This window comes from Mauremys reevesii, linkage group 10 (genome assembly GCF_016161935.1).
Source record: "Mauremys reevesii isolate NIE-2019 linkage group 10, ASM1616193v1, whole genome shotgun sequence".
NCBI lineage: Eukaryota > Metazoa > Chordata > Testudines > Geoemydidae > Mauremys > Mauremys reevesii.
In genome coordinates, this window is record NC_052632.1 from 69,019,759 (window position 1) to 69,046,934 (window position 27,176).

Sequence of the window (27,176 nt, forward strand, 5' to 3'; positions counted from 1 at the left end):
GGAGCCAATCTTGTTCCTCCACAGGAAAGTCAGAGCTGTTAACCGATAGGATCACTTTTTAGCAATGCTTGGAAAACCAATTCCTGGGCAGGTAATGGGGGGAAGGTTCTCATGAGCATTGCAATCAATGAGAACAATATCTGGAGAGGGAGAGAGGAAATACTGAATAAAGCTTGGTTATAGAAATGTGAGTTGAGTTAGTAATGTACCAATAATTAAGAACATCACCTATCTCCCCACTGGAACTTAGGTGCCTATGAACATAAGAGGGCCTTGATAACTGCTCTTAAGGATAATATTTGGTCATCTGTTATACTAATGGGACTGCTTACTGAAGGTCTGATCCAAACCCCATTTACATTAATAGAAAGACTCCCACTGATTTACGAGGGTGTTGGATCATATCCCAAATAAGGTACAATTCAGTGGGTGAAATCTTGGCTTCACTGAAATCAGTGGGAGTTTTGTCACTGGCTTCATTCACCTACTTTGAGAAATGGTAGCAGCATTTGGCCCATAGTAATTAGCTAATGTCTCCATAGACCAGTGTTTCTCAAACTGGGGTCGCCCCTTGTTCAGGGAAAGCCCCTGGCGGGCCAGGCCGGTTTGTTTACCTGCTGCGTCCGCAGGTCCAGCCAATTGCAGCTCCCACTGGCTGCAGTTTGCCACTGCAGGCCAATGGGAGCTCGGTATGTCCCTTGCCCCACGCCACTTCCAGCAGCTCCCAATGGCCCGGAGCAGCGAACCGCGGCCAGTGGGAGCCGTGATCGGCTGGACCTGTGCACAGGGCAGGTAAACAAACCAGCCCAGCCCGCCAGGGGCTTTCCCTACATAAGCAGCAACCTCAGTTTGAGAAACACTGCCATAGACCTTTGAAGGTGCAAAGCATTCTGTAAATCCAAAGCAGCATTACTGTAAACTGTTAGAATTCTATACAGTGCGTATGTGGGTACCCCTTTCAGAGCATGTTGAAGAATATCCTTACAGAGAGATGGTGCATTGCAGGAATAACAGATGGTTTATTTCCCGAAATATTTGCCACATGGTAAATAAAAAAGAAACAGTCTTGTACATTCCTAGCATCCTTTTCTTAGATTATTGACTGGAGTGCAGTGTAGCGTACGGGCCAAAGTTACAGCTTCTGCAGAGGAGACCAAATGATCTGTTGTGAATCTTCACAATCGCTTGCCTTCCTTTGACATCTCACAGAATCTCTTCTTTACGGGGTGTAGATTTCTTTCCTGGGAAAGTATTGAATGGTGTCTTCACCATTATAATTTTTTATAATCTCTTCTTTACAGGGTGTAGATTTCTTTCCTGGGAAAGTATTGAATGGTGTCTTCACCATTATAATTTTTTTTCTTAAAGTAGTCATTCAAAGGGTCAGGATGATACCATTTCTGAGAAAGTCAGGAAACCTGTTCTAGGAGGTCCACTTACTCATGGCTATAGAGGCATCTGGTTTTTGAGAAGAAGAAAGGGAGAACATGAAAATATTTGTTAGGGTCTTAGGGAAGGAAGGTGTGGTCCAGGGGCTTGTTTCCAGTCTCAACTCCACTATTGTTCTGATCTGTGACCTTGGACAAAGTCACTTTGCGCCTCTGTACCTTAGCTTCTCCATCTATACAATGGCAGTAATACTACTACCTTCCTTTGTGGAACACCTGGAGATATAAAAACAATGAGGAGTCCAGTGGCACTTTAAAGACTAACAGATTTATTTGGTCATAAGCTTTTGTGGGTAAAAAAACCTTTCTTCAGATGCATGGTGTGACGGGTTTGATCACAGAACCCCTTGTGGGAGCTGCCACCTGGTGTGCCAAGACTACCTTTGCAGGGCCGGCTCCAGACCCCAGCGCGCCAAGCGCGCGCTTGGGGCGGCATTTTGCCGGCAGGGCGGCAGGTGGCTCCGGCGGACCTTCTGCAGTCATGCCTGCGGGAGGTCCACCGGAGCCGCGGGACCAGCAGACCTCCCGCAGGCATGACTGCGGAAGGTCCGCCGGAGCCACCTGCTGCCCTCCCAGCGCACCCTCCGCAGACACGTCTGCAAGAGGTCCCCCGGAGCTGCGGGATCAGCAGCGCGCCCCCTGTGGCATGCCGCCCTGCTTGGGGCGGCCAAATTCCTAGAGCCGCCCCTGTACCTTTGCTTCTGTTTTCCCTGCCAGCTCGGGACCCCAGCACCCTGTCTTGCTGAGCCAGACATGCCAGTCTGCTCCAACACAGACCCAGGGTCTGAATTACTCACCCCAAAGCTGCAGGCTTAACTGAAAGCAGCTTACAGAAGTGTACTTGTCTTTAACATTCAGATGCTTAACTCCCAATGGGGTCTAAACTCTCATAAAACCATTTTACCCTGTATAAAGCTTATACAGGGTAAACTCATATATTGTTCACCCTCTGTAACACTGATAGAGATGCACAGCTTCCCCCCCCCCCCCAGGTGATAATACATACTCTGGGTTAACTAATAAATAAAAAGTGATTTTATTAAATACAGAAAGTAGGATTTAAGTGGTTCCAAATAGTAACAGACAGAACAAAGTGAATTACCAAGCAAAATAAAATAAAACATGCAAGTCTATGTCTAATACAGTAAGAAACTGAATAGATAAGATTTCACCCTGAAAGGTGTTTCAATAAGTCTCTTTCACAGACTGGATGCCTTCTTAGTCTGTGCACAATCCTTTCCCCTGGTATAGTCCTTGTTTCAGCTCAGGTGGTAGTTAGGGGATTCCTCATGATGGCTGCCCCTCTTTCTTCTGTTCCACCCATTTATATATCTTTTGCATAAGGCGGGAATCCTTTATCCCTCTCTGGGTTCCCACCCCCCTTTCTCAATGGAAAAACACCAAGTTAAAGATGGATTCCAGTTCAGGTAACATGATCACATGTCACTGTAAGACTTCATTACCTGCTTGTCAGCGCACAGGTATACAGGAAGACTTGCAGGTAAAACAGAGCCATCTGCAGTCAATTGTCCTGGTTAATGGGAGTCATCAAGATTCCAAACCACCATTATTGGCCCACACTTTGCATAATTACAATAGGCCCTCAGAGTTATATTTCATATTTCTAGGTTCTGATACAAGAGTGGTACATGTATACAAATAAGATGATCACACTCAGTAGATTATAAGCTTTGTAATGATACCTTACAAGAGACCTTTTGCATGAAGCATATTCCAGTTATATTAGCATATTTTCATAAAATCATATAGAGTGCAACATCACACATGGAGTGAAAATTACAGATACAGGCATAAATATATATATATATATATATATATATACATATATATATATATATATATATATATATATATATATAATATGCCTGTATCTGTAATTTTCACTCCATCCATCTGAAGAAGGGGTTTTTTTACCCTTGAAAGTTTATGCTCAAATAAATCTGTTAGTCTTTAAGGTGCCACCGGACTTCTCGTTTTTGTGGATACGGACTAACACGGCTACCCCTCTGATACTTGCAGGGGCGGCTCTACATATTCCGCCGCCCCAAGCAGTCATGCGCGGGAGGCGCCCCGGAGCCCCGGGAGCAGCGGACCTCCCGCGGGCTTGACTGGTGAGGGTCCGCTATTCGCGCGGCTCGGCTGGACCTCCCGCAGCTGCGGGCGGTTCGCTGGTCCGGTGGTTGCGGTTGAGCTGCCACAGTCGTGCCTGCGGGAGGTCCAGCCGACCCGCGCGACCAGCGAACCGTCCGCAGTCTTGCCTGCGGCAGGTCCGGTCGTCCTGGGGCTCCGGTGCATCTCCCGCAGGCGTGACTGCGGCAGGTCCGCCGGCCCAATCTGCCGCCCCTGCCGGCAACTGCCGCCCCACGCGCGTGCTTGTCGCGCTGGGGTCTGGAGCCGGCCCTGGATACTTGACACCTGGAGATTTAGGGATGAAAAATACTGTATAAAAGGGTACTTGTTCAAAGCGCAAACCGAAACTGTTAATTACAAGCTATTAATTACCAATTGTCATAAGTATACACAGGGCAGCTGTACTGAATTGCCTTACCTGTAAGGGGTTAATCATTTCAATTAACCTAGCTGGCACCTGACCAGAAGGACCAATGGGGAAAGAAGATACTTTGAAATCTGGTTGGGGGAGGTTTTTGTTTGGGCTCTTTCCGATAGAGAGAGAGACCAGGGCAGGAAAAAACATCTCCTAAAAACATACCTGAAATGAGCATCTAAGATTACAAAAATTGTAAGTAAAGCAAAGAAATGCATTAGATTATATTTTGTTTTAGCTTGTGAATTTTCCCTATGCTAAAAGGTAATTTTATTCCTGTTTTGTAACTGGGAAGCAGAGTCAGAGTGGAATCTTCTGTGTTTTAAATCTTTTTATTTACCCTGTAAAGTTACCTTCCATCCTGATGTTGCAGGTGTGATTCTTTTACTTTTTTTAAATAAAATTCTTCTTTTAAAAACCTGATTGATTTTCAGTGTCCTAAAAACTAAGGGTTTGGTCTGTGCTCACATTGTAACCAATTGTTAGTATATTATTCTCAAGACTCCCCAGGAACGGGGGTGAAGAGGCTTGGGGGGATATTTTGGGGAGACAGGGCTCCAAGTGGCCCCTCCCTGAATATTTTTTTTTTAAATCACTTGGTGGTGGCAGCAATACCGTCCAAGGATAAGGAAAGGAATTTGTGTCTTGGGGAAGTTTTTAACCTAAGCAGGTGAAATATAAGCTTAGGGGGCCTTTCATGTGGGTCCCCACATCTGTACCTCAGAGTGGGGAGGGAACCCTGACACCAGTCTACAAAGAAAGGTGATAGTGCGCCTGTAAATGGTGATACAGATGTTAGTAATTTATTCAGATCAATAACAATATAAAATAAAAGTTCTGGAGGAACTAGTCAAAAAAATTTTAAATCATGCCTGAGATTATATCCGCCATTTTAGCAAATGATAAAATAGAAACGATAGATTATGCTGTAGCTGTATTTTCTCTTTCGGCCATTGTTGTAGTAGGGCCTGATTCTAAGCCACTGAAGTCTGTGGAGAGATTCCTTTGACTTCAGTGGGCTTTGGATCAGGCTCATAATGTGACTAGAACCATATTCGCTTATCATGCACATACGACTTGTAATTAAGTAACTGGGAACTGTGTGTACAGCTTGAGGGCAAGATCTGACCCTATATAAACACTGTTGCTAAGTCAACAAATGCAAAAGGATTTTGTGAGAACAACTGACAAAAACTAGAAAGAGGTTGGTGTGACTTTGGTTGTATTTTTTCCATAATCCACTCTTTTCAAAGTTCTTTTATAAGTGACATCCAGGCAATGAGAAGGTATGTGAAGAGGCCTGCATGGGCTGTCTCAGATGAACATCCTTTCAGTAGTTATCTCAGAACACAGCCTAAGGCCATGGCTACACTTGCAAATTTGCAGCGCTGCAGCAGGGTGTGAAAACACACCCTCTCCAGTGCTGCAAATTGCGGCGCTGCAAAGCGCCAGTGTGGTCAAAGCCCCAGCGCTGGGAGCGCGGCTCCCAGCGCTGTACGTTATTCCCCACAGGGAGGTGGAGTACGGACAGCGCTGGGAGAGCTCTCTCCCAGCGCTGGCGCTTTGACTACACTTAGCGCTTCAAAACGCTGCCGCGGTAGCGCTTTGAAGTGCAAGTGTAGCCATAGCCTCTGCCTCCTAAGTAATAAACCTACAATGACAAGGTCATTTGTTCAAGTGGTTACTTTTCACTGTCTGCCACTGAAACAAGTAATAAGTAACCTAAATCCTTCATGAAGACCCCTTATCAGTGACTACGCAGTATATTGGGAAAGGTTGTTGACCTCAAAGTGATGGAAAGAGGTTAGAGTAAAACAGAGTAGTTTAGGATGCAGGCCTACTGGGGCCAGCTGGCAGTGGGGGAAGAGAATCTGTTTGCTGAATTGTGCAGAAAATTGAAAATTCAAGGGTGTAAAAATCATTCACAACAAAATAGCAAAAATGGTCAGTACTTTCGCACAGCCCTGGTTATAAGAAATAGTGCTTTATGTCTTTAGAGAGCTGTGGAGATAGTAAATGCTGCAGAACTGGAATGATAGCTGTCAATTAATGTTATATGCAGTGTTGTTGTAGCCGTGTCAGTTGGGTGAGGTAAAATAAAAAGTTAAAGTCTTTTTAAATGGCCGTTCCCATTAAAATGTGATACCCTTATTGGGATATGAGTCAAATGCAACATGCAGACATTTGGGCCCCATCTGTATCCACCTGCCTCCATTGCCCCGTATATTTTGATATTTTAAAAATTCCTTTGAAACCAAATGCAAATAAAAAAGTTTTAAAGTGATTTAATGTATTTTATTATTATTACTCTTATTGATACCTTTGGTAAACACTTTGCCCTGAGTTATCACCTTCCATCTAAGGCTTGCAAACATCAGTTGAGGCTGGGGGTCTTGACATCTGACATCTGAAGCTGAGTTTTAATCATCCTTCTCTCTGTATTGTATGTTCTTATGCATTATTCAGATCAGAAGCCAGGGAGAGTGATCTAGAGTCTTCTTAAAAATTGTTTTGTTTAAATATAAAATACACCTTACAACTCGTATCTCTGCAAAGTTTTCTGCCCGATCTGAACTGAAAGGAGTGCAGATGTCTTTAAAATCCCATCTTTAGCCTCCTTCTGTTACTTCAGCAGGGGTGGGTACAGCGTGGATTCGTTGTCTCTCTTAACTGTGAAAAATAAAGGCATCTGAAGAAGTTGTTCAAAGAAATAATGGGTAAACTTTAAAAGAGCAATATAAAACCTTTTTAAATGTATCATGCAGTCCTCTCTAAAATGGAAAGATGTATTAACTTCCCACCCTCTACAGAAAATAGAACTGGAAAGAAAGTACAATATACAAATATCAAAAGTGACAGAGGTTTGTCAGCATGGTGTTCAGGGTGGCGAATTGCCATCTAGTGTATGTTGGGGGAATAACAAAGTCATATAAGCTACTTTTAGTGTGATGGTGTAATTAGAATGTAGAGCTATGGTAAGGACTTGTGGCTCCCACAATGTCACTGTCCAACTGCTATGAGCTCAACACCCTTTCCAACTGACGGTACTGTACAGTTTTGTTAGCACTTTTCCATAAGCAGCTAAATCTCATCCAAGATTGGCAAGATTAGGTCTGTTTTGCCTCTTTCACCAGTGTAAATCAGGAGTCACTCCACTGAAGTCAATGAAATTCCACTGGTATAAAACTGATGTGAATGGAGAATCAGGACAGAAAAAATGGACTAGAAAGTGAAGTGTTTGTACTCGCCACTTAGAATGCTGATGCTAAATATGCTAGTGAAAAATGTTACTGTAATTATTTACAAGCTCACAAATAATAATTAAGGTAGAAATTTTCAGTTTAAAATAACAGAAAGTCCAGTGAGGGCACAGATTGTCCATAGTTTGTATTCTGTTTGCATTAACTTGTCCCACTGTGCTTATTAGACAGCTTTCAGGATGTGGCTGTTGGTTTTTGTTGTTTGTTTTTTCCATTGCAGATGAATGATCCACCACGAATATTCATTGACATTTTCACATAGTTGGATAAATCAGCATCATGAAGACTTTATTTAAATTACGAATCCTCCAGTCCGTGTGGACTCCCCAGTCACCTTCTAGATTATTCCACAAAGATAACAGGCGTCTTGTGTCTCAGATTGTTTCACACTATGAATCTATAAACCGGTGTGAACAGGAACTGCCAGAACACTTCAACTTTGCAAGTGATGTCCTAGACAAATGGTCTCAGCTGGAAAAGGTAGCAGTTCTTTTACATCACAGATATTGGGCCAGATCTTCAGGGGGTGTAAATCAACTATAGAAGAGATATGCTGATTTGCACCTGCAGAAGAACGGATCCTTTATTTTCTTTTCTGTCTCAGAAATCTTTGTATCTTTAAGGCATCAGCTACAAAAGATAATTCGCCTTTTAATGTTAGATACACTGTGATCTCTCTATCGCTCTGTAACAATAAGGGATCAGCCCACTAGTTACGTGTGGTCCTTGTTCTTGTTCTTTCTCAGTGTCAGACTAAATAATCCTAATGGTCCCTTCTGGCCTTAAAATGGATGAATCTATGTAGGGTGACAGTAGGGGCCTGACGCTGGGTCTGGCTGAAATGCACAAAGTACAGGCTGGGATGGGTACAAAAGTGGTGTAAAGCTCATCCTTAGACTCTCCTGACTTTTGTGCCATTCTGGGCAGCTCTGGTCTCCTGTTCTGAGTCAGAACAACACAAGCGCTGTTCTAACGTAGACTGGCTGCCTGATGCCACTGTTGTTGTCTAGCAGCTGTACCTTCCATTGGTTATTACATGAGTATGGACGCAAACCCATCTGAGACCAAGATGATGCCATATTAGTTATAAAGATTATGGAACAGAAAACTGTGTGTGACATATACACCAGGGGTTAGACTGGATCTCCATAGTGAACTCCCAGATATACATGAAATGATCAGAATTGAACCTTTGGGTTATAACGTTACATTAAACCATTTCATATTTCATTGCTTATTTTAACTTCTTGAGTTTTCTGTTAGGATGGGAAGAGACCCACGACTGCAGCTTTCTGGTGGATAAATGATAAGGGAGATGAGGTGAAGTGGAGCTTTGAGGAGCTGGGATTTCTGTCCAGAAAAGCAGCCAATGTGCTCTCTGACCCATGTGGATTGCAAAGAGGAGACCGAATAATAGTGATTCTACCTCGGATACCAGAGTGGTGGTTACTGAATGTGGCTTGTATGCGAACAGGTTAGTAAAAATATTTTGATATTACTGAATGTGGTGGAGAATGAAAATAAACTAAAGAGATCTGAAAATCACCAAATTAATAAGAGTATGTAAATTAATGAATTTGCTAAGCCAATATGCCTAATTATTAGTAGTAGTATTGTTCCTTTGTACTGCAGTAGTGCCTCAGAACCCCAGTCATAGACCAAGACCCCCCTGTAATAGAAGCTGTACAAATATGGAGCCCTCTGTTATAACCATGCCACCCCCAGTGGCTTCAATTAAAAGCCAGATTTGGCCAATTGTATTATAACTGAAAGCAGAATATATTAATTTGATATAACCAAACAGTTAAACAATTTGGGCTAACACATCGCTGTTATAATTTTGCAAATGTTGTGTCATCTGCAGATTTTATAAGCATGCTGTCCACTCCATCATCCGATTCATTAATGAACGTATTGAATAGTACCAGTCTGTCCTGGGCCCAGTACTCGTCAATAGTTTCATTAATGATTTGGATAATGGAGTGGACAGTGTGCTTATCAAATTTGTGGATGACACCAAGCTGAGAGGTTAGAATTCAAAAGGACCTTGATAAATTGAGAATGGATTTGATTGAGAATCAACAAGATGAAATTCAGCAAAGACAAGTGCAAAGGTAGGGAAAAACCAAATGCATAAATACAAAATGGGGAATCACTGGCTAGGCAGTAGTACTGCTGAAAAAGATCTGGGCGTTATGGTGGATCACAAATGAGTCAACAATGTGATGCAGTTGCAACAAAGGCTGATATAATTCTGGGGTGTATGAATAGGACTGTTGTATGTAATACAGAGGAGGTAATCTTTTAAATATTTGCCAGAAGCTGGGAATGAGCAACGGGGAATAGATCACTTGCTGATTACTTATTCATTCCCTCTGGGGCACCTGGCATTGGCTTCAGTATCCAGAAGACAGGATACTGGGCTAGATGGACCTTTGGTCTGACCCAGTATGGCCGTTCTTATGTTCTTAAATGGGCTGCATCAAACCCCAGCTCTAAACATCTTCAGCTTTGTTGTATTCAAGATCTTGACTGAGAGTTGGTAACTTGGGCCCATCTCTACTCATGATCTAAAATAATTGCTTGTTCATTCTTAATGTGGACTTTGCCATCATATCATAAATTTGACCTTCATGTGTGTTCTTTAAGGGGTGGGCTCTTTATAAGTGACTCCATTTCTCTGAGGCTGGTGTGCCTACTATCACCTCGCTAAAAACATTTTAAAAATTCATCCCCAATTTAGAAAAATAACATTGTTGCTCTTTTTTCTAGGAATTGTCTTTATTCCAGGAACATCCCAATTAACAGCCAAAGACATTTTCTATAGACTCCAGGCTTCGAAGGCCAAGTGCATCATTACCAATGACACACTGGCACCTGCAGTGGATTCTGTCATGCCTGACTGCCAGTTTCTGAAAACCAAGCTAATTGTTTCTGAAGGCAGCAAGGATGGGTGGCTGAATTTCCAAGAGCTACTCAAGTAGGTATCAGTGTTTTTAGCAATGTCACTATGAGAGTAAACAAAAGCAAGGTGTATCAGTTAGATACTGACGAGGAATCCATTTCTAGCATAGACTTTAAGGTCGGAAGGGACTATCATGATCATCTAGTCCAGTGGTTCTTGAACTGTGGGTCGGGACCCAAAGTGGGTCCTGAACCCATTTTAATGGAGTCACCAGGGCCAACATTAGGCTTGCTGGGACTCAGGGCAGAAGCTGAAGCCCAAGCCCCACCCTCACCCAGGTCAGTGGAGCTTGGGCTGCAGCCTCCTCTTCCTCCCGGGGGCAGCTGGGCTTGGGCTCCTGCCCCCCACCTCCTCCAAGTCATGTAGTCACTTTGTTGGCCGAAGTGGGTCACGGTGCAATGAAGTTTGAGAACCCCTGATCTAGTCTGACCTCCTGCACATCGCAGGCCACAGAACCTCACCCAGCCCCTCCCGTAATAGACCCCTAACTTCTGGCTGAATTACTGAAGTCCTCAAATCATGATTTAAATACTTCAAGATACAGAGAATCCACCATTTACACTAGTTTAAACCTGCAAGGGACTCATGCCCCATGCTGCAGAGGAAGGCAAAAAACCTCCAGGGTCTCAGCCAATCTGACCCCAGGGGAAAATTTCCTCCCAACCCCAAATATGGTGATCAGTTAGACCCCGAGCATGTGGGTGAGACCCACCAGCCAACATCTGGGAAAGAATTCTCTGTAGTAACACAGAGCCCTCCCCATCTAGCATCTCATCACAGACCATTGGAGATATTGCTTCCAGCAGCCGCAGATCAGCTACATGCCATTGTAGGCAGTCTTATCAGACCATCCCCTCCATAAATTTATCAAGCTCAGTCTTGATTTAGGATTTTTGCCCCCGCTGCTCCCCTTGGAAGATTTGAATGAAAAGCTTTGCCATCCCTCCACTCACTCACTCTAGTTACTGCATTAACTTTAATTTCTCCTCCTTGCCTTCAGGGCCCTGAAGAGCTCTGTCGTGGCCTGTGCCTTAAAGCTTCTGTCTTTGCATGTTCCCCAGGCTCCATTATGTAAACACCACCAGCCACAAAGCCCCATTCATTTCCCTCTCCCATTCCACACCTTTGTCCCGGTTATCTCATGTGAGTGCAGCAACCTGCCTGCCTTCTTGTCAGACCACCGCACGCAGACTCACAGCTTGCTGCTGTTTCTACAGTGCCCACAGAAGAGCAATTTACAACCCCGAAGCCTCCCTTTGCAACATATCTTTTCTGTGCCTGTCTTTTAGAGCTCAATCCAAAGCCCACTGAAGTCAGTGGAAAAATCCCCTTAGACTGTGAGTTCTGTGGGGCTGTGACTGTTTTTTCTTAGTGAGTTCTGTTCAGCTTTGAGCCCCTGGACCTCTCTGAGTAAATAATTATAGAAAAAGCCATTAGAATATGCCATTGGTTCTCATATCTTAGATTGCATGAGCTCACACATGGAGGCACCGTGTCTGTGAATAGCAGAATCCCCAGAGTTAGTCTGTATTGCTGTATTCTACAGAGTCAGACCTGGTGCAGCGGGTTCTTTTGTAAGACTAGTAACCGAGCCCAGCATTGCTCTGTTACTGTCTGAACCGTAGCAAATATTGTGGGCTCTTGTAGAAAAGCGTGCATATAGTCACTGTTAGGAATTGTGTGTTCCACAGGGTGGCACCGGCTGACCATAACTGCATCAAGACAAAGAGTCGAGACCCAATGCTCATCTATTTTACCAGTGGAAGCACAGGACCTCCCAAAATGGCTGAACATTCCCACAGTAGTTACGGCATAGGATTTACAGTCAGTGGCAGGTATAACCCCTAACTGCTCCTAAGAGTCTGATTTAGTGATAAGATCCCTTGTTGGAGGGAAAGGAGGCAGTGACAGTAAAAGCCTTATAAAATTAGATATTTCAATAGCAAAGAAACCTGCTTTCCCCTCTCCCTTAAAACCACAATGAAAAGCGTTTTGCAGCAAAATATTGTAATTCAGATCATCAGCAATCATGATTTGTCACCCAAGGAACAGGGTAAGTGGGCTATTCCACTTGCAGAAAAACAGGATAAAGCTCAATTTTTGAATAGCACATGGGCATTTCCTTAAAACTAAAGTTTTCTGGGACAGATCCTCAACTGGTATAAATCGTCATAGCTTGGTTGAAACCAATGGCTCTGTGCTGATTTACACCAACTAAGGATCTTGCCTTTTGATTTTTGCTTCATGGGGAGGGTGAAATGTCATGAAAATTTTAAAAAAATCTCGCAAATCGCAGGCAAAATGTCACCCCAAATTATCCACCTCTTGAGTGAAGAAGAGATATTGGCCTGTTTCTTTCTTTCTTTCTTCTGTTTATAGCTGCATTACCTTTATTTCCAGCTATTGTGCATTATTGGAATATTCTTTTAATTGAAATAAGAGGTGAGACACATGTTAGACAATACAAGAAGAAAACATGGTCATGTGCAGAGGTCTTCAAAAGTGTGGAGCGCTCAGGTCCGAATGATGTCATTGAGAGCACCTCTGGAAATCAGGCTATATCTGTTACCCAAAAGAACATTGGTGCTGAACGTCAAGTATGGGGAATACTAGAGTCACTGTGCAAAACACTAGGGTTGAATCTCATATACACTTGGGATCAGCCATGTTTGGAGTGTAACCTGTACTTGTGAAGCTTGAATGAAAACGTCTTATGCGCCCTGGTCCTGATCCAAAGGTGATTGTAATAGAAACACTCCTATGGACTTCAGTGAGCTTTGAAGCAGCCCTGTCTGGTTATCTATCATTCTGAGGCTTCTCATTTTATTTTGAGTTTCAACTTTATTGATAACCATATGACTGAGAGAGTCAATAGAAGCCATTTCCTTCAGGTTCCTAGAGAAAGAGCCTGTGGTTTAGCTGCTTTCTCTGATCTAGGAAGGGAAAAGTCTCCAAATGGCGCATTCAGCTCTGGAGCTAGATGCAGGCTTTCTGGCTCGAGCCCACTGCTGTAAATAACACATTCTAGAAGAAAACAGTAAATCTGAAACATGAAGAGAGAGAGAGAAAGAAAAGAGGAGGGAGCCCAAGAGAGGGGGGGAGGAAGGATCTTTACGATCAAATTTCATTTCTTTTGAACTTTGTGCTGTTCAGTGAATGTGGCTTGCTGACACCACATCTTCTAAATGAGGCCTCCAGCCCCTTTTCCTTATTATCTTGTAACCTGCATTCCACTCTTTCGTGCTGCACGCGACAGCCTCTGACAATAGATAAATTCTTTCCCTCTGCATTATCAGGTACTGGCTGAATCTGACTCCCTCAGATATATTCTGGAACACGTCAGACACAGGCTGGGTCAAGGCAGCCTGGAGCAGCGTTTTTATTCCCTGGAGTAGCGGATCATGTGTCTTTATACACAGCATGCCACGGTTTGAACCAACAACTATTGCGAATGTAAGAATAACAGTTCACACTGCGGATTTTATTTCTATTTTGCATAGGTGAAGCAGATCCAGACAATTCAGAATCAAGTACACACTGACCCTCATAAATACCACTCTCCCCCTTCTCCCCCCAACAGCACCAGGTTCCCTTATTTTTAGTGCCTTCTGAGGAAAGGGGCAGGCAATGTCCTACATGCAGCCTCTCACCCTGGATTTTCAAACCGTGGCTGATGGGCCCACTTGTCCCTGTTGTGTGTCAAGGAGCCAGCCACAGAGCCCACGCCCCTCCACATCAGCATCTTCTGTACACAGGACAGCCTGTTTTACCAAGTACATGGCTGGGAAAGGCTCATCCAGTGATCAGGGCTTTTCCTTGAATCTGGAACATAGTCCTGGGTAATAATTAGCAGCCCTGACATTAGAAACACCGGATATTCAGTGTGATCATTAACCTCTTCGTGACTGTCTGAGGGTGAATACTTTTAACTGCTACGGCAACAGGACTGAATGATACAGACCTCACTGGCTTTCCTTACTGAAGTTGAGGGCCAAATTCTTCCCCACTGTGAATTTGGCCACTACGTTTAAAATTTTAGGCACTCCAGTTCCACAGTGGTAGGTGCGGTATAGGAACCTGAATGGAACAGACTAAATCAGAATAGGATGGTGTTTTCTATGGCACTCATAGCCCCATTAGCCACTCACACACTTGCAGGATCAGGCCCCAATCCATCCTTTCTGTTCAGTATGGTAACTTTCCAATTTTTAATTTTTCCAGACTCTCTCAAGGTATCCCATAACCACTTTCTGCACAGCACCAACTGCCTACTGCATGCTTGTGCAGCACGGTCTTACCAGGTACCATACATCTGCTTATTGGTAATGGTAAATAGAAAGAGACACATTTTTAGTGATAGGACAGGTCTCGTTGTTTGGTTCACTACATTGTTTTTGTTTTATTTTCTGCTTTAAATGGCACCTTGTTAAGGGGTCATTCTAACAAGAGAAAATGTTGTGCTGGAATCCTAGAGCCAATAAAAACCCTACGAATTCAGTTCCTGTGTAATATGGGAGCAAATCTTTGGAAAGACAATAAGGACGAACCAAGCCAGTTTGGGCAAGTGCAGCTACCTTCAAACATGAGATTGTTTTAAGGCCCAGAGGTAGCTTGAGGCAAGTTATGGCCAACTTTTAGGCAAGACTGGGTGAGAGTTATACCTGTGTAAGGCAGAATTTGTCCCATACATTTGAAAGTAAAATGAGCAGTTAAATTGGCCACTCACAAATTGATATTTATTTGGAAGTTGTATCCCGTGATATGCTATTCTCTAGAAATATTCAACTCAAATGGATGTGGTACATATGTGTTCCTAGCAGTTGTTACACACTGGATAACATATGCAGTTTGTTCAGAGCTCATCCTGGCTTTCTAGGGACTTGTAGCTGGAAGAGCAGGACTTGCATATATGTTTTAGTTCTGCCACAGTTGACTCCGCTGTTGGAAATGAATCAAAGTTCTGCGCTGCCAACAGCAGCCTCTTCAAACTTCCCTTTGTTTTTAGGAAATCAATATTGTCGGCACTTCTTTGGCCACCAGTGTGTAGAACAAACCACACAATGGTGTGAGAGATCTTGGTACCGGCGGGTTACTTTTCTGAGCACAGCCATACAAGCCCTCTGCTCTTCTTCACTGTCATAGTATGCTTGTTCAGTGGCATAAGTTTGCTGAGATCTGCTGTGTTTTCTTGAGTTAGCTCTTCCAAGAAACAGCTGCTCTTTTTTTTTCCTGTTGACCTCCACGAACGTTTCATTTGCAAGGGATCCCCATCCTGGTACCATTGAAGCAAATGGAAGCTTTGCATTGACTTCATTGGAAACTGGATCAGGACCTAAGATGATCTAAGAGTCAAAGTATAACCTTCTACGGCATGATGATGATTTAAATGTTCCACAATGGCACTTGAGGTTGGAGGCATGTGTCAACAGTTTATAATTGAGGGAGATTGACCAGCTAAAACCATTTGCAGTGCTTTGAAAACTGTAGGGTTATTGATTCTTATTGTTTTCTGTTCCTCTCGAGTTACAAATTCATGAGTCTGCGTCATTGTGTGACTGGAGGGGAGCCGCTCAATCCAGAAGTGATGAAGCAATGGAAAACCCAAACAGGTCTGGATATCTATGAAGGCTATGGCCAGACGGAAACAGTACGTCTGCACTAATTATCACATGGTAACCTCTAACAGTGTAACTTTACGGGGTCACAATGCATCTGGCAAAACCATGGGAAAGGGCAGGAATTTACTTAGTTCAAGGTTGTTAAGGAAGCTGTAGCTGAATTAGGTAATCAACGTAACAACTAGACTTATAGATTTGAAAGCCTGAATGATCCATTATGATTATCAAATCTGACCCCCTGCATAACACAGGCCACAGAATTACACCTAATGAAGAGGAGTAACACTTTGAGAAAGAGAAACTAGAAGTAATTAGCTACAAAAACTCACGTGCCATATTTGAATTGCAATAGAAAACAGAAAGCCAGCTTCATAGCAAGATTTGTGTATATAGAAATTTAGTGTCTGAACATAACAAAAATACCTAGGGCCAAATTCAGCCCTTCTTTAGTTTTATCTTCAAAGTGGACACACACTAATGCTGCAAGACCAGGTCCCTTTACATCCATTTTCTGGAAAGTTGAGGTGTGTCCAGAGAACCACCTGCACAGCCAGCCAGGTACACAAGCAATCTCAGCAGGGGAGGTGCATAGTGGAGGTGGGAAACGTGCACTGAAATGTGTGGATGATGCCTCTTGACAGCGATGCTGCGCCATCAACTGGTCTCTCTTGCTGGGAGTGGGTTTGTGGGAACAGAAAAGTTTTGTGTGCCACTTGGCAATTTTGTTTTCTCCTCATACAAATACTCAGAAGAGGTGACATGGAGTTGGCCCTCAAAAGTTATCATGTGAACATTGTTGGCTAGATTAAAATCACTAAGAACTCTACTATGTTGCACAAATAAAAAACCATGTATTATACAGGTAACAATATGTGCCAACGTGAAAGGAATGAAAATTAAACCAGGCTCCATGGGAAAGGCATCTCCACCTTACGATGTTCAGGTATGTTGATACATTTTCCTGGCTGAACTCTATCTAAAATATGAGAGGAAAATAGTTCTTATCCTTGTCTCCTCCTATTATAGTTGTGAATTGTAAATAAATTACATTGGGCCGGTCAAAACAATCATGTTTTTCTTCCTGCAGGTTGTAGATGACCAGGGTGATATTTTGCCTCGAGGAGAAGAAGGAAACATTGCCATCCGAATCAAACCTACAAGGCCATTTTGTCTTTTCTCTCAGTATTTAGTAAGGAGACTTCTTATTATATTCAGAAAAGTTTCATGCCACTTACCAGACATATTAAGAAGTCCATAGGTTAAATCCTGGTTCTATTGAAATCAATGGCAAAATTTCCTTTGACTTGAATGGGGCCAGGATTTCACCCCAAAGGTTCACAAGGTCTCTTAGGGTATGTCTACGTAGCAATTAAAAACCCACAGCTGGCCCTTGTCAGCTGACTCAGGTTCCCTGGATTCCGGCTATGGGGCTGTTTAATTGTGGTGTAGATGCCTAGGCTCTGGGACCCTGCAAGGGGGAAGGGTCCCAGAGCCCAGGCTCCAACCTGACCCCAAACATCTACACTTTAATTTTATAGCCCCATAGTCTGAGCCCACAGCCTGAGTAGCTGACATGAGCCAGTTGCGGGTGTTTTATTGCAGTATAGACATACCCCAAGAGTCCCAGTCTGCCTACAGTTTCCTCCTTGCTATGAGTTGGGGCAGGCAGCACGCTATTCTAGATCTCTGTCTGGCACAGCATACATCCCTGAGGGCTTGTCTACACTACAGGACTATTTCGAATCTACTTAAGTCGAATTTGTGGATTCGACCTTAATAAGTCGAATTTGTGTATCCATACTAAATACACAAATTCGAACTTCTGAGTCCACATTCACGGGGCCAGCTTCGACTTTGGAAGCGGTGCACTGTGGGAAGCTATCCCACAGTTCCCGCACTCCCCGCTGCCCATTGGAATTGTGGGATTTCACCCCAATGCATGCTGGGGGGAAAAATGTGTCGTCATTGAACCGTCAATCCCGCCCTCCCTCTCTTCCTTGAAAGCGCCGGCGGGAAATCTGTTCGCGCCCTTCTCTGGTCGGTTACAGCGCGGACGCCACAGCACTGCGAGCATGGAGCCCGCTGCGATCATCGCTGCACTTATGGCCGTTGTCAACTCCTCGCACGTTATCGTCCACCTCTTCCACAGTCAGATGCTGAGAAACCGGGCGAGGAGGCTCCGGCAGCACGGTGAGGAGAGTGGCGCAGACCTCTCACAAAGCAGGGTACGCCGGGCAGTGGAGATCATGGTGGCAATGGGTCAAGTTCATGGTGTGGAACGGCGATTCTGGGCCCGGGAAACAAGCACAGACTGGTGGGACCGCATAGTGCTGCAGGTCTGGGATGACACAGAGTGGCTGCGAAACTTCAGGATGCGTAAGGACACTTTCCTTGAACTGTGTGACTTGCTGTCCCCTGCCCTGAAGCGCCAGGACACAAGGATGCGAGCAGCCCTGACTGTGCAGAAGCGAGTGGCCATAGCCCTCTGGAAACTTGCCACGCCAGACAGCTACCGGTCAGTAGCGAACCACTTTGGCGTGGGCAAATCTACCGTGGGGATTGCTGTCATTCAAGTAGCCCACGCAATCGTTGAGCAACTGCTCTCAAAGGTAGTGACTGTCGGAAATGTCCAGGCCATCATAGATGGCTTCGCGCGATGGGATTCCCAAACTGCGGTGGGGCTATAGATGGGACTCACATCCCTATCCTGGCACCAGCCCACCAGGCCAGCGAGTACATTAACCGAAAGGGCTACTTTTCAATGGTGCTGCAAGCTGTGGTGGACCATAGGGGACGTTTTACCAACATCAACGTCGGGTGGGCGGGCAAGGTTCATGACGCGCGTGTGTTCAGGAACTCTGGTCTGTTTAGACGCCTCCAGGCAGGCACTTTCTTCCCGGACCACAAAATAACGGTTGGGGATGTGCAGATGCCTACAGTGATCCTCGGGGACCCGGCCTACCCGCTAATGCCCTGGCTCATGAAGCCCTATACAGGCGCCTTGGACACTGAAAAGGAACTCTTCAACTACCGGCTGAGCAAGTGCAGAATGGTGGTGGAGTGTGCTTCCGGACGTCTCAAGGGAGATGGCGGACCTTACTGACTCGCTCGGACATCAGCGAAAGAATATCCCCGTAGTTATTGCTGCTTGCTGTGTGCTCCACAATCTCTGTGAGAGCAAGGGCGAGACCTTTTTGGCCGCTTGGGAGGTTGAGGCAAATCGCCTGGCTGCTGTTTACGATCAGCCAGACACCCGTGCTGAGAGAATATCCCAGCGGAAGCGATATGCATCAGGGAGGCTTTGAAAGCGAGTTTCCTCGCAGAGCAGGGTAACCTGTGACTGTCCACTTGATTTTAAGAGAGCCTGATCATAAACCAAGTTTTCCCCACTTCCCAAGGACGTTTTAAAACTAAGGACATGTTTTAGTAATTAATAATAAATCTTTCGTTGACTTTTCATTTCTGTTTATTCGTTGAAACATGGAAGCATTCTGTGCTGGTTAAGGTGTGCACTGATGGGTGGGTTTGCAGGAAGGCGCGGGGTGCCGTCCTTGGATAGGGGTTACCATGACGGCTGTGGGTTTGGGCGTTGGAAGGGGTGAGGGGTGTGGGGGAAGGGTGAGTATCTGCCCCTGGATGAGGTCTATTTTTGGGGCTCGGGGCACCGGGGAGGATCGTGACTACGGTCCAAATGCATGTGAAGGGAAGCCTGCCTTTACATTCGGGGATGTCAGGCACCAGGACCCTGCACAAGCATACACCTCAAGGAAAGACCCGGGGCAGCATACACCACACAGACTGTCCCTGGTGCCTAGTGACTGCAGTCTGTGTGTGCCCTGCAGTTGACCCTGCAGCCAAGTCTGTAGCATGGCACTGTGGGCTATGCAGTGACATTACAATTACCCCCCCCCCCCCACAGAACAACAGAAAGTCTTCTGACACCAGAAACGTGACGGAAACAGTCAGTAACACCAAACCGCTTTTAATAATGTAATACACAGTGGGGGGTTTGAACTTGGAGTTGGGACTGGTTGATGCTGTAAAGAAAGAGCTTGTACAAATTTACAGCGCGACAGTTGTCTCTAACATTATCGGTGTGCTGCGGTGCAGGGACAGTTCTCACGGCCCCTACCGCCCCTCCGTCTTGTCACTTTGGGTGAGGGGGGGACAGGACTTCTTGGCGTTGGAGGGCGGTTGCAGATGCACTGCAGGGGGGCTCTCTCCTCCTGACTGCGGTCTTGCAGAACATCTACAAGGCGCCGGAGCGTGTCCGTTTGCTCCCTCATTAGACCAAGCAGCGTTTGAGTCGCCTGCTGGTCTTCCTGCCGCCACCTATCCTCCCGTTCCAGGTGTGTGCGATGCTGCTGACACAGGCTCTCCTCGACTGTCTCTGCTCTGCCGCCTCCGCTCTGGAGCTGGCCATCAGTTCCTGGAACATGTCGTCCCTTGTCTTTTTCTTTCTGCGTCTAATCCGAGCCAGCCTCTGCAGGGAGATGGCGGGGCAGTCCGGGAAGGAGCCGAAGCTGTGTGATGTGAAAAAGTAGGTGATTTCCTTGAACACATACATGTTTGCCAACAGTAAACACAGTCTAGTCAGTTTCAGTGAACAAGACCAAAGAGGGAACCAAGTCTCAGGAGATCTCAGAACTAGTCCGAGATTTCGGAATACGCTCTCATTGGCGGCGCCATTGCACTGGAGAGCGCACAAGCGAGGAGAGACAGCTGCATCCCTCTTGCACAAAGTCCTGGTAAGCCTTACAGTACAGAGTGCTTATCAGTTAGTGCTTAGCTGTGCTCTCCTGCTGGAGGCAATGTGCAAAGCAGAAAAGATGAGCGTTATGCGGCATCTCCCGCCAGTGAACGGGAAAGACCCCTGTATGCTTTTCCTCTGAGGCCTGCCACAAGTGGCTGTTAAGCGAGGGTCATTCTTATGCAAAGTAAAACTCTGTTAAGCGAGGGTCATTCTTATGCAAAGTAAAACTCTGTTAAGCGAGGGTCATTCTTATGCAAAGTAAAAGTCTACCATGCACAATAGTAACAGTACACTAATTCCACTAATTAGATGCAGCACTTCCACAACGACATCACCCTGAGGCGTGTCAGGCGCACAGAGAGAGCGGATGTTAATAGAAGCCCTGCACAGACCAGGACCCTACGCTGCCATGCTCGTAGAGGCGATGGTCCCCTCTACCTGAGGATGGCATGGCGGAAGAGTGTGCTTCAACGGAGCACCCAATAAAGCACCTCTCCCAAGAAACCTCTTGCTGAGGCTTTTCCAGCTGCTCTCTGAGAGCTTTTTTGAAATATCCCCAGAGGACTATTGCTCCATTGCTGTTTGTGTAGACCTGCTGTTTGTTTAGTTTCATATTTAAAAATGTTTATATAGTATTTCTATTTTTTATATAAATCCCTGTTTCTTAAAAAAATAAATGTTTCCCTGTTTGTAGCACTTACCGCCTGATCCTTCCCCTGATTCCGAGTCCTGGTTAACGGGCGGGGACGGTTGGTAGGGGATCTCTGTGAGGGTGATGAAGAGATCCTGGCTGTCAGGGAAAGCGGGAGTGGGTTCGATGTCGCCTGCGCCGTCCTCTAAAGACCCTTCCTCATCTTCCCCATCGGCGAACAGGGAGGGGGAACTGTCCCGGTACACTATTCCGTCCTCGGAGTCCACCGTCACTGGTGGGGCACTGGTGGCAGACCCACCTAGAATGGCATGCAGTGCCTCGTAGAAGCGGCATGTCTGGGGCTGGGCTCCGGAGCGTCCGTTTGCCGCTCTGACTTTTTGATACCCTTGTCTTAGGTCCTTCACTTTCACGCGGCACTGCATCGCATCCCGGCTGTATCCTTTGTCTTTCATGGCTTTAGAGACCTTCTCGAAGGTCTTCGCGTTCCGCTTGTTGGAGCGCAGCTCCGAGAGCACAGACTCCTCGCCCCACACAGCGATCAGATCCTGGACTTCCCGGTCAGTCCATGCTGGGGACCTCTTTCTAGTCTGGGATTGCCCGGACTCCTCTGCTGGAGAGCTCTGCATCGTTGCAGGTGCTGCGGAGCTCGCCCCGATGTGCAACCAGAACGTCAGATTCAAACCGCCCAGACAGGAAAATGAATTCAAATTTTCGCGGGTCATTTCCTGTGTGGCTGGCCAGAGAATCCAAGCTCGGACTGCTGTCCAGAGCGTCAACAGAGTGGTGCACTGTGGGATAGCTCCCGGAGCTGCTAAGTTCGATTAGCATCCACACCAAGCCTAATTCGAGCTAGCAAGTGCGAATTTAGCGTTACTCCACCTGCCGGGGTGGAGTACCAAATTCGAACTAAAGAGCCCTCTAGTTCGAATTAAATGGCTTCCTGGTGTGGACGGTTGAGCGGTTAGTTCGAATTAACGCTGATAAATTCGAATTAAAGTCCTAGTGTAGACCAGGCCTGACACACCAACACAGCTTGGTTGGTCTGTATGCTCAGTGCTCCACCAATTTCCACTCCTTCCATTTGCTGGCAGGGGTGGAGAATGATGTAGCAGCCCTGCAGAAGCTGCTCTGCCACCCACACAGCCACCCAGGGACATTAAGAGATGCCATATTCCCCTGCACCTATGCAAGCCATCCAAGATTTTGGCCCTTTGAATATAGAGCACATGTTCCAGCTATATCCTGCATATGTGGTCTTTTTGTCCTGCCCTCTGTTGAAGACATCATCACACCTGATGAAGTGCGTGTGATCTTAGGTAAATATTAGTATACAAACCACAGTACTGAAATCTCAAAGCATGAGTGATCATTTTGTCTTTTAAATGGTGATGGCATATTACACCCTAACATGACTACACAAATGAGAATGTTTCATAGGTTAATGCTAGTGTAACAGGCTTGTAAAGTGTGTCCCCTGTTGTCTTCCTCAGTGGATAGCCCTCATGGAGGGTAACTACTCTTGTAGCTGGTGGACGTACTCCTTGAGATAAAGTGGTAGAGAACTGTGTTTTGCTACTGAAACTCTAAGCTCAAAACCTCCCCTGACCCCTTGCTGGGGGTCATTGCAGTAGTAAATAATAATTTCTCTTTTGAGAAGGAAGACTGTATATTTGAATAATTAATTCTGCTGAGGGGAATTTCTGAGGGAACACATATTTCCCTTCTCCCTCTAACACAGTGCTAATCAGTGTGGCTATATTTTTAAATTCAGATCATAATAGTATGTGGAATACACTGGGCTTGGAAATATATGATCATGTTTTATTTCTGTGCACTGTAGCAAGATGGATGGATTACACTGCACTAAAGATAGTTAAGGTGTGTGAAATGTTGTTTGATTGTTGTCAGGATAACCCAGAAAAAACTGCCTCCACAGAGCATGGGAATTTTTATATCACTGGGGACAGAGGGATTATGGATGAAGAAGGATACTTTTGGTTTGTTGGAAGGTCTGACGATATCATTAATTCTTCAGGGTAGGTCCATTACTACTGGGTTTGCAGGCCTGTCTTACAATGTTGCTATGTAGTATCACAAAATACAATTTAAAAAAACTTTTTCTTGAAAAGATTAATAGTTTCATGCCAACGCTCTCTCTTAGATATCGTATCGGACCATTTGAAGTAGAAAGTGCCTTGATACAGCACCCAGCAGTCGCAGAATCAGCTGTTGCCAGCAGCCCAGATCCTATCAGAGGAGAGGTAAAAGGGCTGCTATAGAAAGACATACTCTGGCTGTGAAATGTAGAGTTCCTGCTGTACACAGTATACTTGCTTGGAATGAGTTGTAGTTGCTGAAAAAAACCCTTGGAATATAGTTTTAGGTGTCATAATTAGAAAAGATCAAACAATTTTATGAAGAAATTTGGAATTTCAATTTTGTTTCCATACTGCAGAATTTGACATGGAACAATATTTTGTTTTGTCAAAAAAATAGTGACATATTTTTTCAACAAAAATTGATTTTTTTTAAATTGTCTGTGGTTTACCCTTTTCTCCCTTTTTTATCACAGACAGCAGTAAAATTAATTAAATTCAATGGCTTTTTTTTTTCCTGCTCTGTAACTTTTCAAAATTTTCCCAGCTTTAGGAGAGTGTCGCAAATGTCACTTTTCAAAACTTCCTCCACTTTGGAAAAGATAGAGTGGGAAAAAAAAGGAAGAAAAAGTAAAATAAAGAACCATCCTGGACATGATTAATTCTGTTGCATTCAGTGGCAACCAAGAAAAGGGAGGGAGAAAAAGGAAAAATAAAATTCTAAATTTTGAAATTCTGCATTTTGTTGAAACACTGGATAAAAAAAACTGAAATTTTTCAGTTTAAAAATATATCACTTTTCATTTTAAAGTTTCAGATGAAAAATTTTGACTGACTCTAGACGTTATCTAGTTTTCTTTTTTAAGTGAATGAGCATGTGGGAAAGCTTTGTAGCAATGGTACCTCTCACAGTGTAGAATGTAGAGAGACAAGGTGGGTGAGGTAATATCTTTAATTGGACGAGCTTCTGTTGATGAAAGAGACAAGCTTTCAGGCTACAGAGAGCTTTTCTTCAGGTCTGTGTAGCTTGAAAGCTTGTCTTTTTCACCAACAGAAATTGTTCCAGTAAAAGGTATTATCTCCTCCACCTTGTCTCTCTAATATCCTGGGACCAACACGTCTACAACAAGGCTGTAAACAAAATATAACATACAGACTAATAAAGAGATACTATAGGTAAGGATCAGAGCCTTAGCTGTTGCAAACTGACATAGCACTCCTGAAGTCATAATCTACTGATTTCAATGTAGCTATACTACTTTATCTCAAATCAAGATCTGGCCCAGGGATTTTAGCATCTTAGTATAATTGCTAAATTGCACCAGGCTTTTTTACTCTTCTTGAACTAGGTTATCTGACATTGAGGCCTTTTGGGGCCTTTCTAAAGGAAGTGAAACCATGGTTGTCTTGTCCAGTAGAGATTCTGGCAGGCTATGGAGAGCTGCACTGCACTCTCTGCAACATTAGAAGGGGCAGCGTGGGTGCAGGATGGGAGCTAGGCAGGCCATTCATCCAGTTTTAACCAGACAGGCAGGCTTTTCTGAGGTTTGTCCCCCATCCAGTACTGAGAGAAAACTGGACATGATTTTGTCCAGTATCGGATGGGGGACACCATTTTGAAGAGTGTGCCGCTCCACCCCTGCTGCCGTGACCTCACATGCACAGTACATATAAGGTCCCACTAGCAGGGACAGGTCATGCAGTGAGGGGGTGGACCCACACCGTTCTCAGAAGTACTGGTAGCTCCGGTGTTCTGGGAATGCATGAGTGGCCACTCTAGTGGAAGCATGGCCAGTAGGTCCAATTCTATGTGGATCCACAGGCCCAACCACGCAAAGCAGGTACACAGTGGGCTATAGTCATTGCTGCAGCCCAGAAGCTGCCATTGTAGCTATACAAGCAATCCACACTTTGCCCTTCAGTTGAGAAAGGGGAGGATTTTATCCCTTCGCCTCTCTGCCATATAGATCCACTTAAATCATGCTTATTTCTATGATGCTCCAGTCAGCTACATAGCTGTCATCCTCCACCTCAGAAGTGGCTGCACTTCACGCTGGGGTGCAGTTTGTAAAACATTTTTGGATACTTTGGAATGAAAGATACTATGTAAAAGTAAGATTATTAGTCCACCAATAGCTATTCAAACTCACACCTTAGGCAAAGATTTTCAAAATTGGGTGCTCAAAATGTGAATTAATCGAAGCCACTGAACTTTAGAAAATCAAGGCACTTATTTAAGTGCTATAGTATGGAATAAGGTGTCTAATTTCATACCCAAATTAGTCTTTTGGATTTGGGCTTTTTCATGCTCTCATTTTTCAGCCTTGATTGTTTATTGAAGACTAAACGCACCCATTTATTTTCATTGTAACTGTTATTGCACAGGTGGTGAAAGCTTTTGTTGTCCTGGATCCTGCTTTTCTATCACATGACCCAGAAAAATTAGCTCTGGAGCTGCAGGAGCATGTGAAAAAGGTTACTGCTCCCTACAAATATCCCAGAAAGGCAAGTACCCACACCCTGCTAAATAAAGGGTATATTCGAAGCATGGCTTTTCTAAGTGTTTCAGAAATCAAGCCATGTTTATGACAAAAGTACACCGATTCCTTTACAGTCTATTAAAATCATTGCCTGTATCGTGCTCTGAATGCAATTCATTATGATGGAGTCTCTCAATGGAAGCGGGGTGCGCACACACACGCTCACTCACACCCTGAGTAAAACTCAAGTAAACTGGGCAATGCTGGCAGGATTGAGAGGAAATGGAACCTCACTATAAAAACATGATCTGGTAACTCCCTCCCATAGCCTGCTCCCTCCCCGCAGCTTTAGCCCACGAAGCACAAACGTGTTCAGGATCGTAGTAAAAACCCCTTCTGCACAGCTCTGTGCACAAGTGTGAGTAAGGGGTTCACAGCAAGCTCAAAGCTGTACCAACAGCACTGACTCCCAGTCTCCTGTCCTGACCACTGGGCAGCAGTTTATTTTGTACATTCATTTGGGAGTTTTTTGTTCTTCCCGAGGGCTCACAAGGAACTACGTCCCCAAATCAGAAAGGACCTGCCCTAAATGTCCTATTTTTTCCCCACACAGGTGGAGTTTGTTCAAGAGCTGCCAAAAACAGTTGCTGGGAAAATCCAAAGGAAGGTATTAAGGAACAAAGAGTGGGGAAGAGCATAGCGTCGTGTGGACAGTCGAGAACAAAGCTTCTTTCACTTCTACCATCCTATGTCTCATGTTTTCACTTTTCTCTATTGGTCTAATATTGTGAACAAAGAGCATTAGCAGCATGGATGGGACTATTAACTACAAAAAGAAGAGGAGATAAACTTTCGTATAGAGTCAGTGCATAATCGTTCCCACAAGATTTTAAAACAGAGATAATTTATTTAGGGCACGGAGCTCTCATTGTTTTAAAAGGCTTTGAATCAGGCCACTTAGGAAAAGAGTGGATATGACTAACAAAAGAGAAGGAGGATGCCGGAATTGAAAAGGAAGATATAAGAATTTGGGAATCTATAGGGGAGGATGGGTTGGGAAACAACTTTCTTAGCCCAGGAAAATTTTCAAGATTTCAAAAAAAATTCCCATCCCAAATCAGGACAAAAAGGTCAAAATGTCAAAAAATTTCACAGACAATCCTAATTTTTTTTTTGTCTGGGTCAGTGGAAACATTTTGTTTCAACATTTTCTAAATGTTTCATTTTGATTTTGACTTTTTTTACTATAACTAATTTAAATTTCAAAATGAAAAGTAATTTAGAACCAAAAAATTGAATTTTTCATTTAAAAAATATCCCATTTTGACAATTTCAAAA

The 27,176-nt window shown here is 44.5% G+C and overlaps 1 protein-coding gene across 4 annotated transcripts in view; it reads left to right on the plus strand.

Moving 5' to 3' along the window:
* Positions 1 to 26,930, plus strand: part of LOC120374053 (acyl-coenzyme A synthetase ACSM4, mitochondrial-like) — a 52,392-nt gene extending 25,462 nt beyond the window's left edge. For 2 of the 4 annotated variants that reach the window (XM_039493262.1, XM_039493263.1), the window contains exons 2-14: positions 7,495 to 7,754; positions 8,538 to 8,748; positions 10,047 to 10,254; positions 11,931 to 12,074; positions 13,536 to 13,692; positions 14,461 to 14,540; positions 15,763 to 15,886; positions 16,720 to 16,800; positions 16,945 to 17,046; positions 23,171 to 23,298; positions 23,424 to 23,523; positions 25,744 to 25,863; positions 26,452 to 26,930. In XM_039493262.1, coding sequence (XP_039349196.1) covers positions 7,554 to 7,754; positions 8,538 to 8,748; positions 10,047 to 10,254; positions 11,931 to 12,074; positions 13,536 to 13,692; positions 14,461 to 14,540; positions 15,763 to 15,886; positions 16,720 to 16,800; positions 16,945 to 17,046; positions 23,171 to 23,298; positions 23,424 to 23,523; positions 25,744 to 25,863; positions 26,452 to 26,538 — 1,743 coding nt within the window. In that variant the 5' untranslated portion in view covers positions 7,495 to 7,553 and the 3' untranslated portion in view covers positions 26,539 to 26,930. Of the gene's footprint in view, positions 1 to 7,494; positions 7,755 to 8,537; positions 8,749 to 10,046; positions 10,255 to 11,930; positions 12,075 to 13,535; positions 13,693 to 14,460; positions 14,541 to 15,762; positions 15,887 to 16,719; positions 16,801 to 16,944; positions 17,047 to 23,170; positions 23,299 to 23,423; positions 23,524 to 25,743; positions 25,864 to 26,451 lie in introns of those variants that run through there. The other 2 variants (XR_005585862.1, XM_039493264.1) reach the window with 2 other exon arrangements.
* The last annotated feature ends 246 nt before the right edge of the window (positions 26,931 to 27,176 follow it).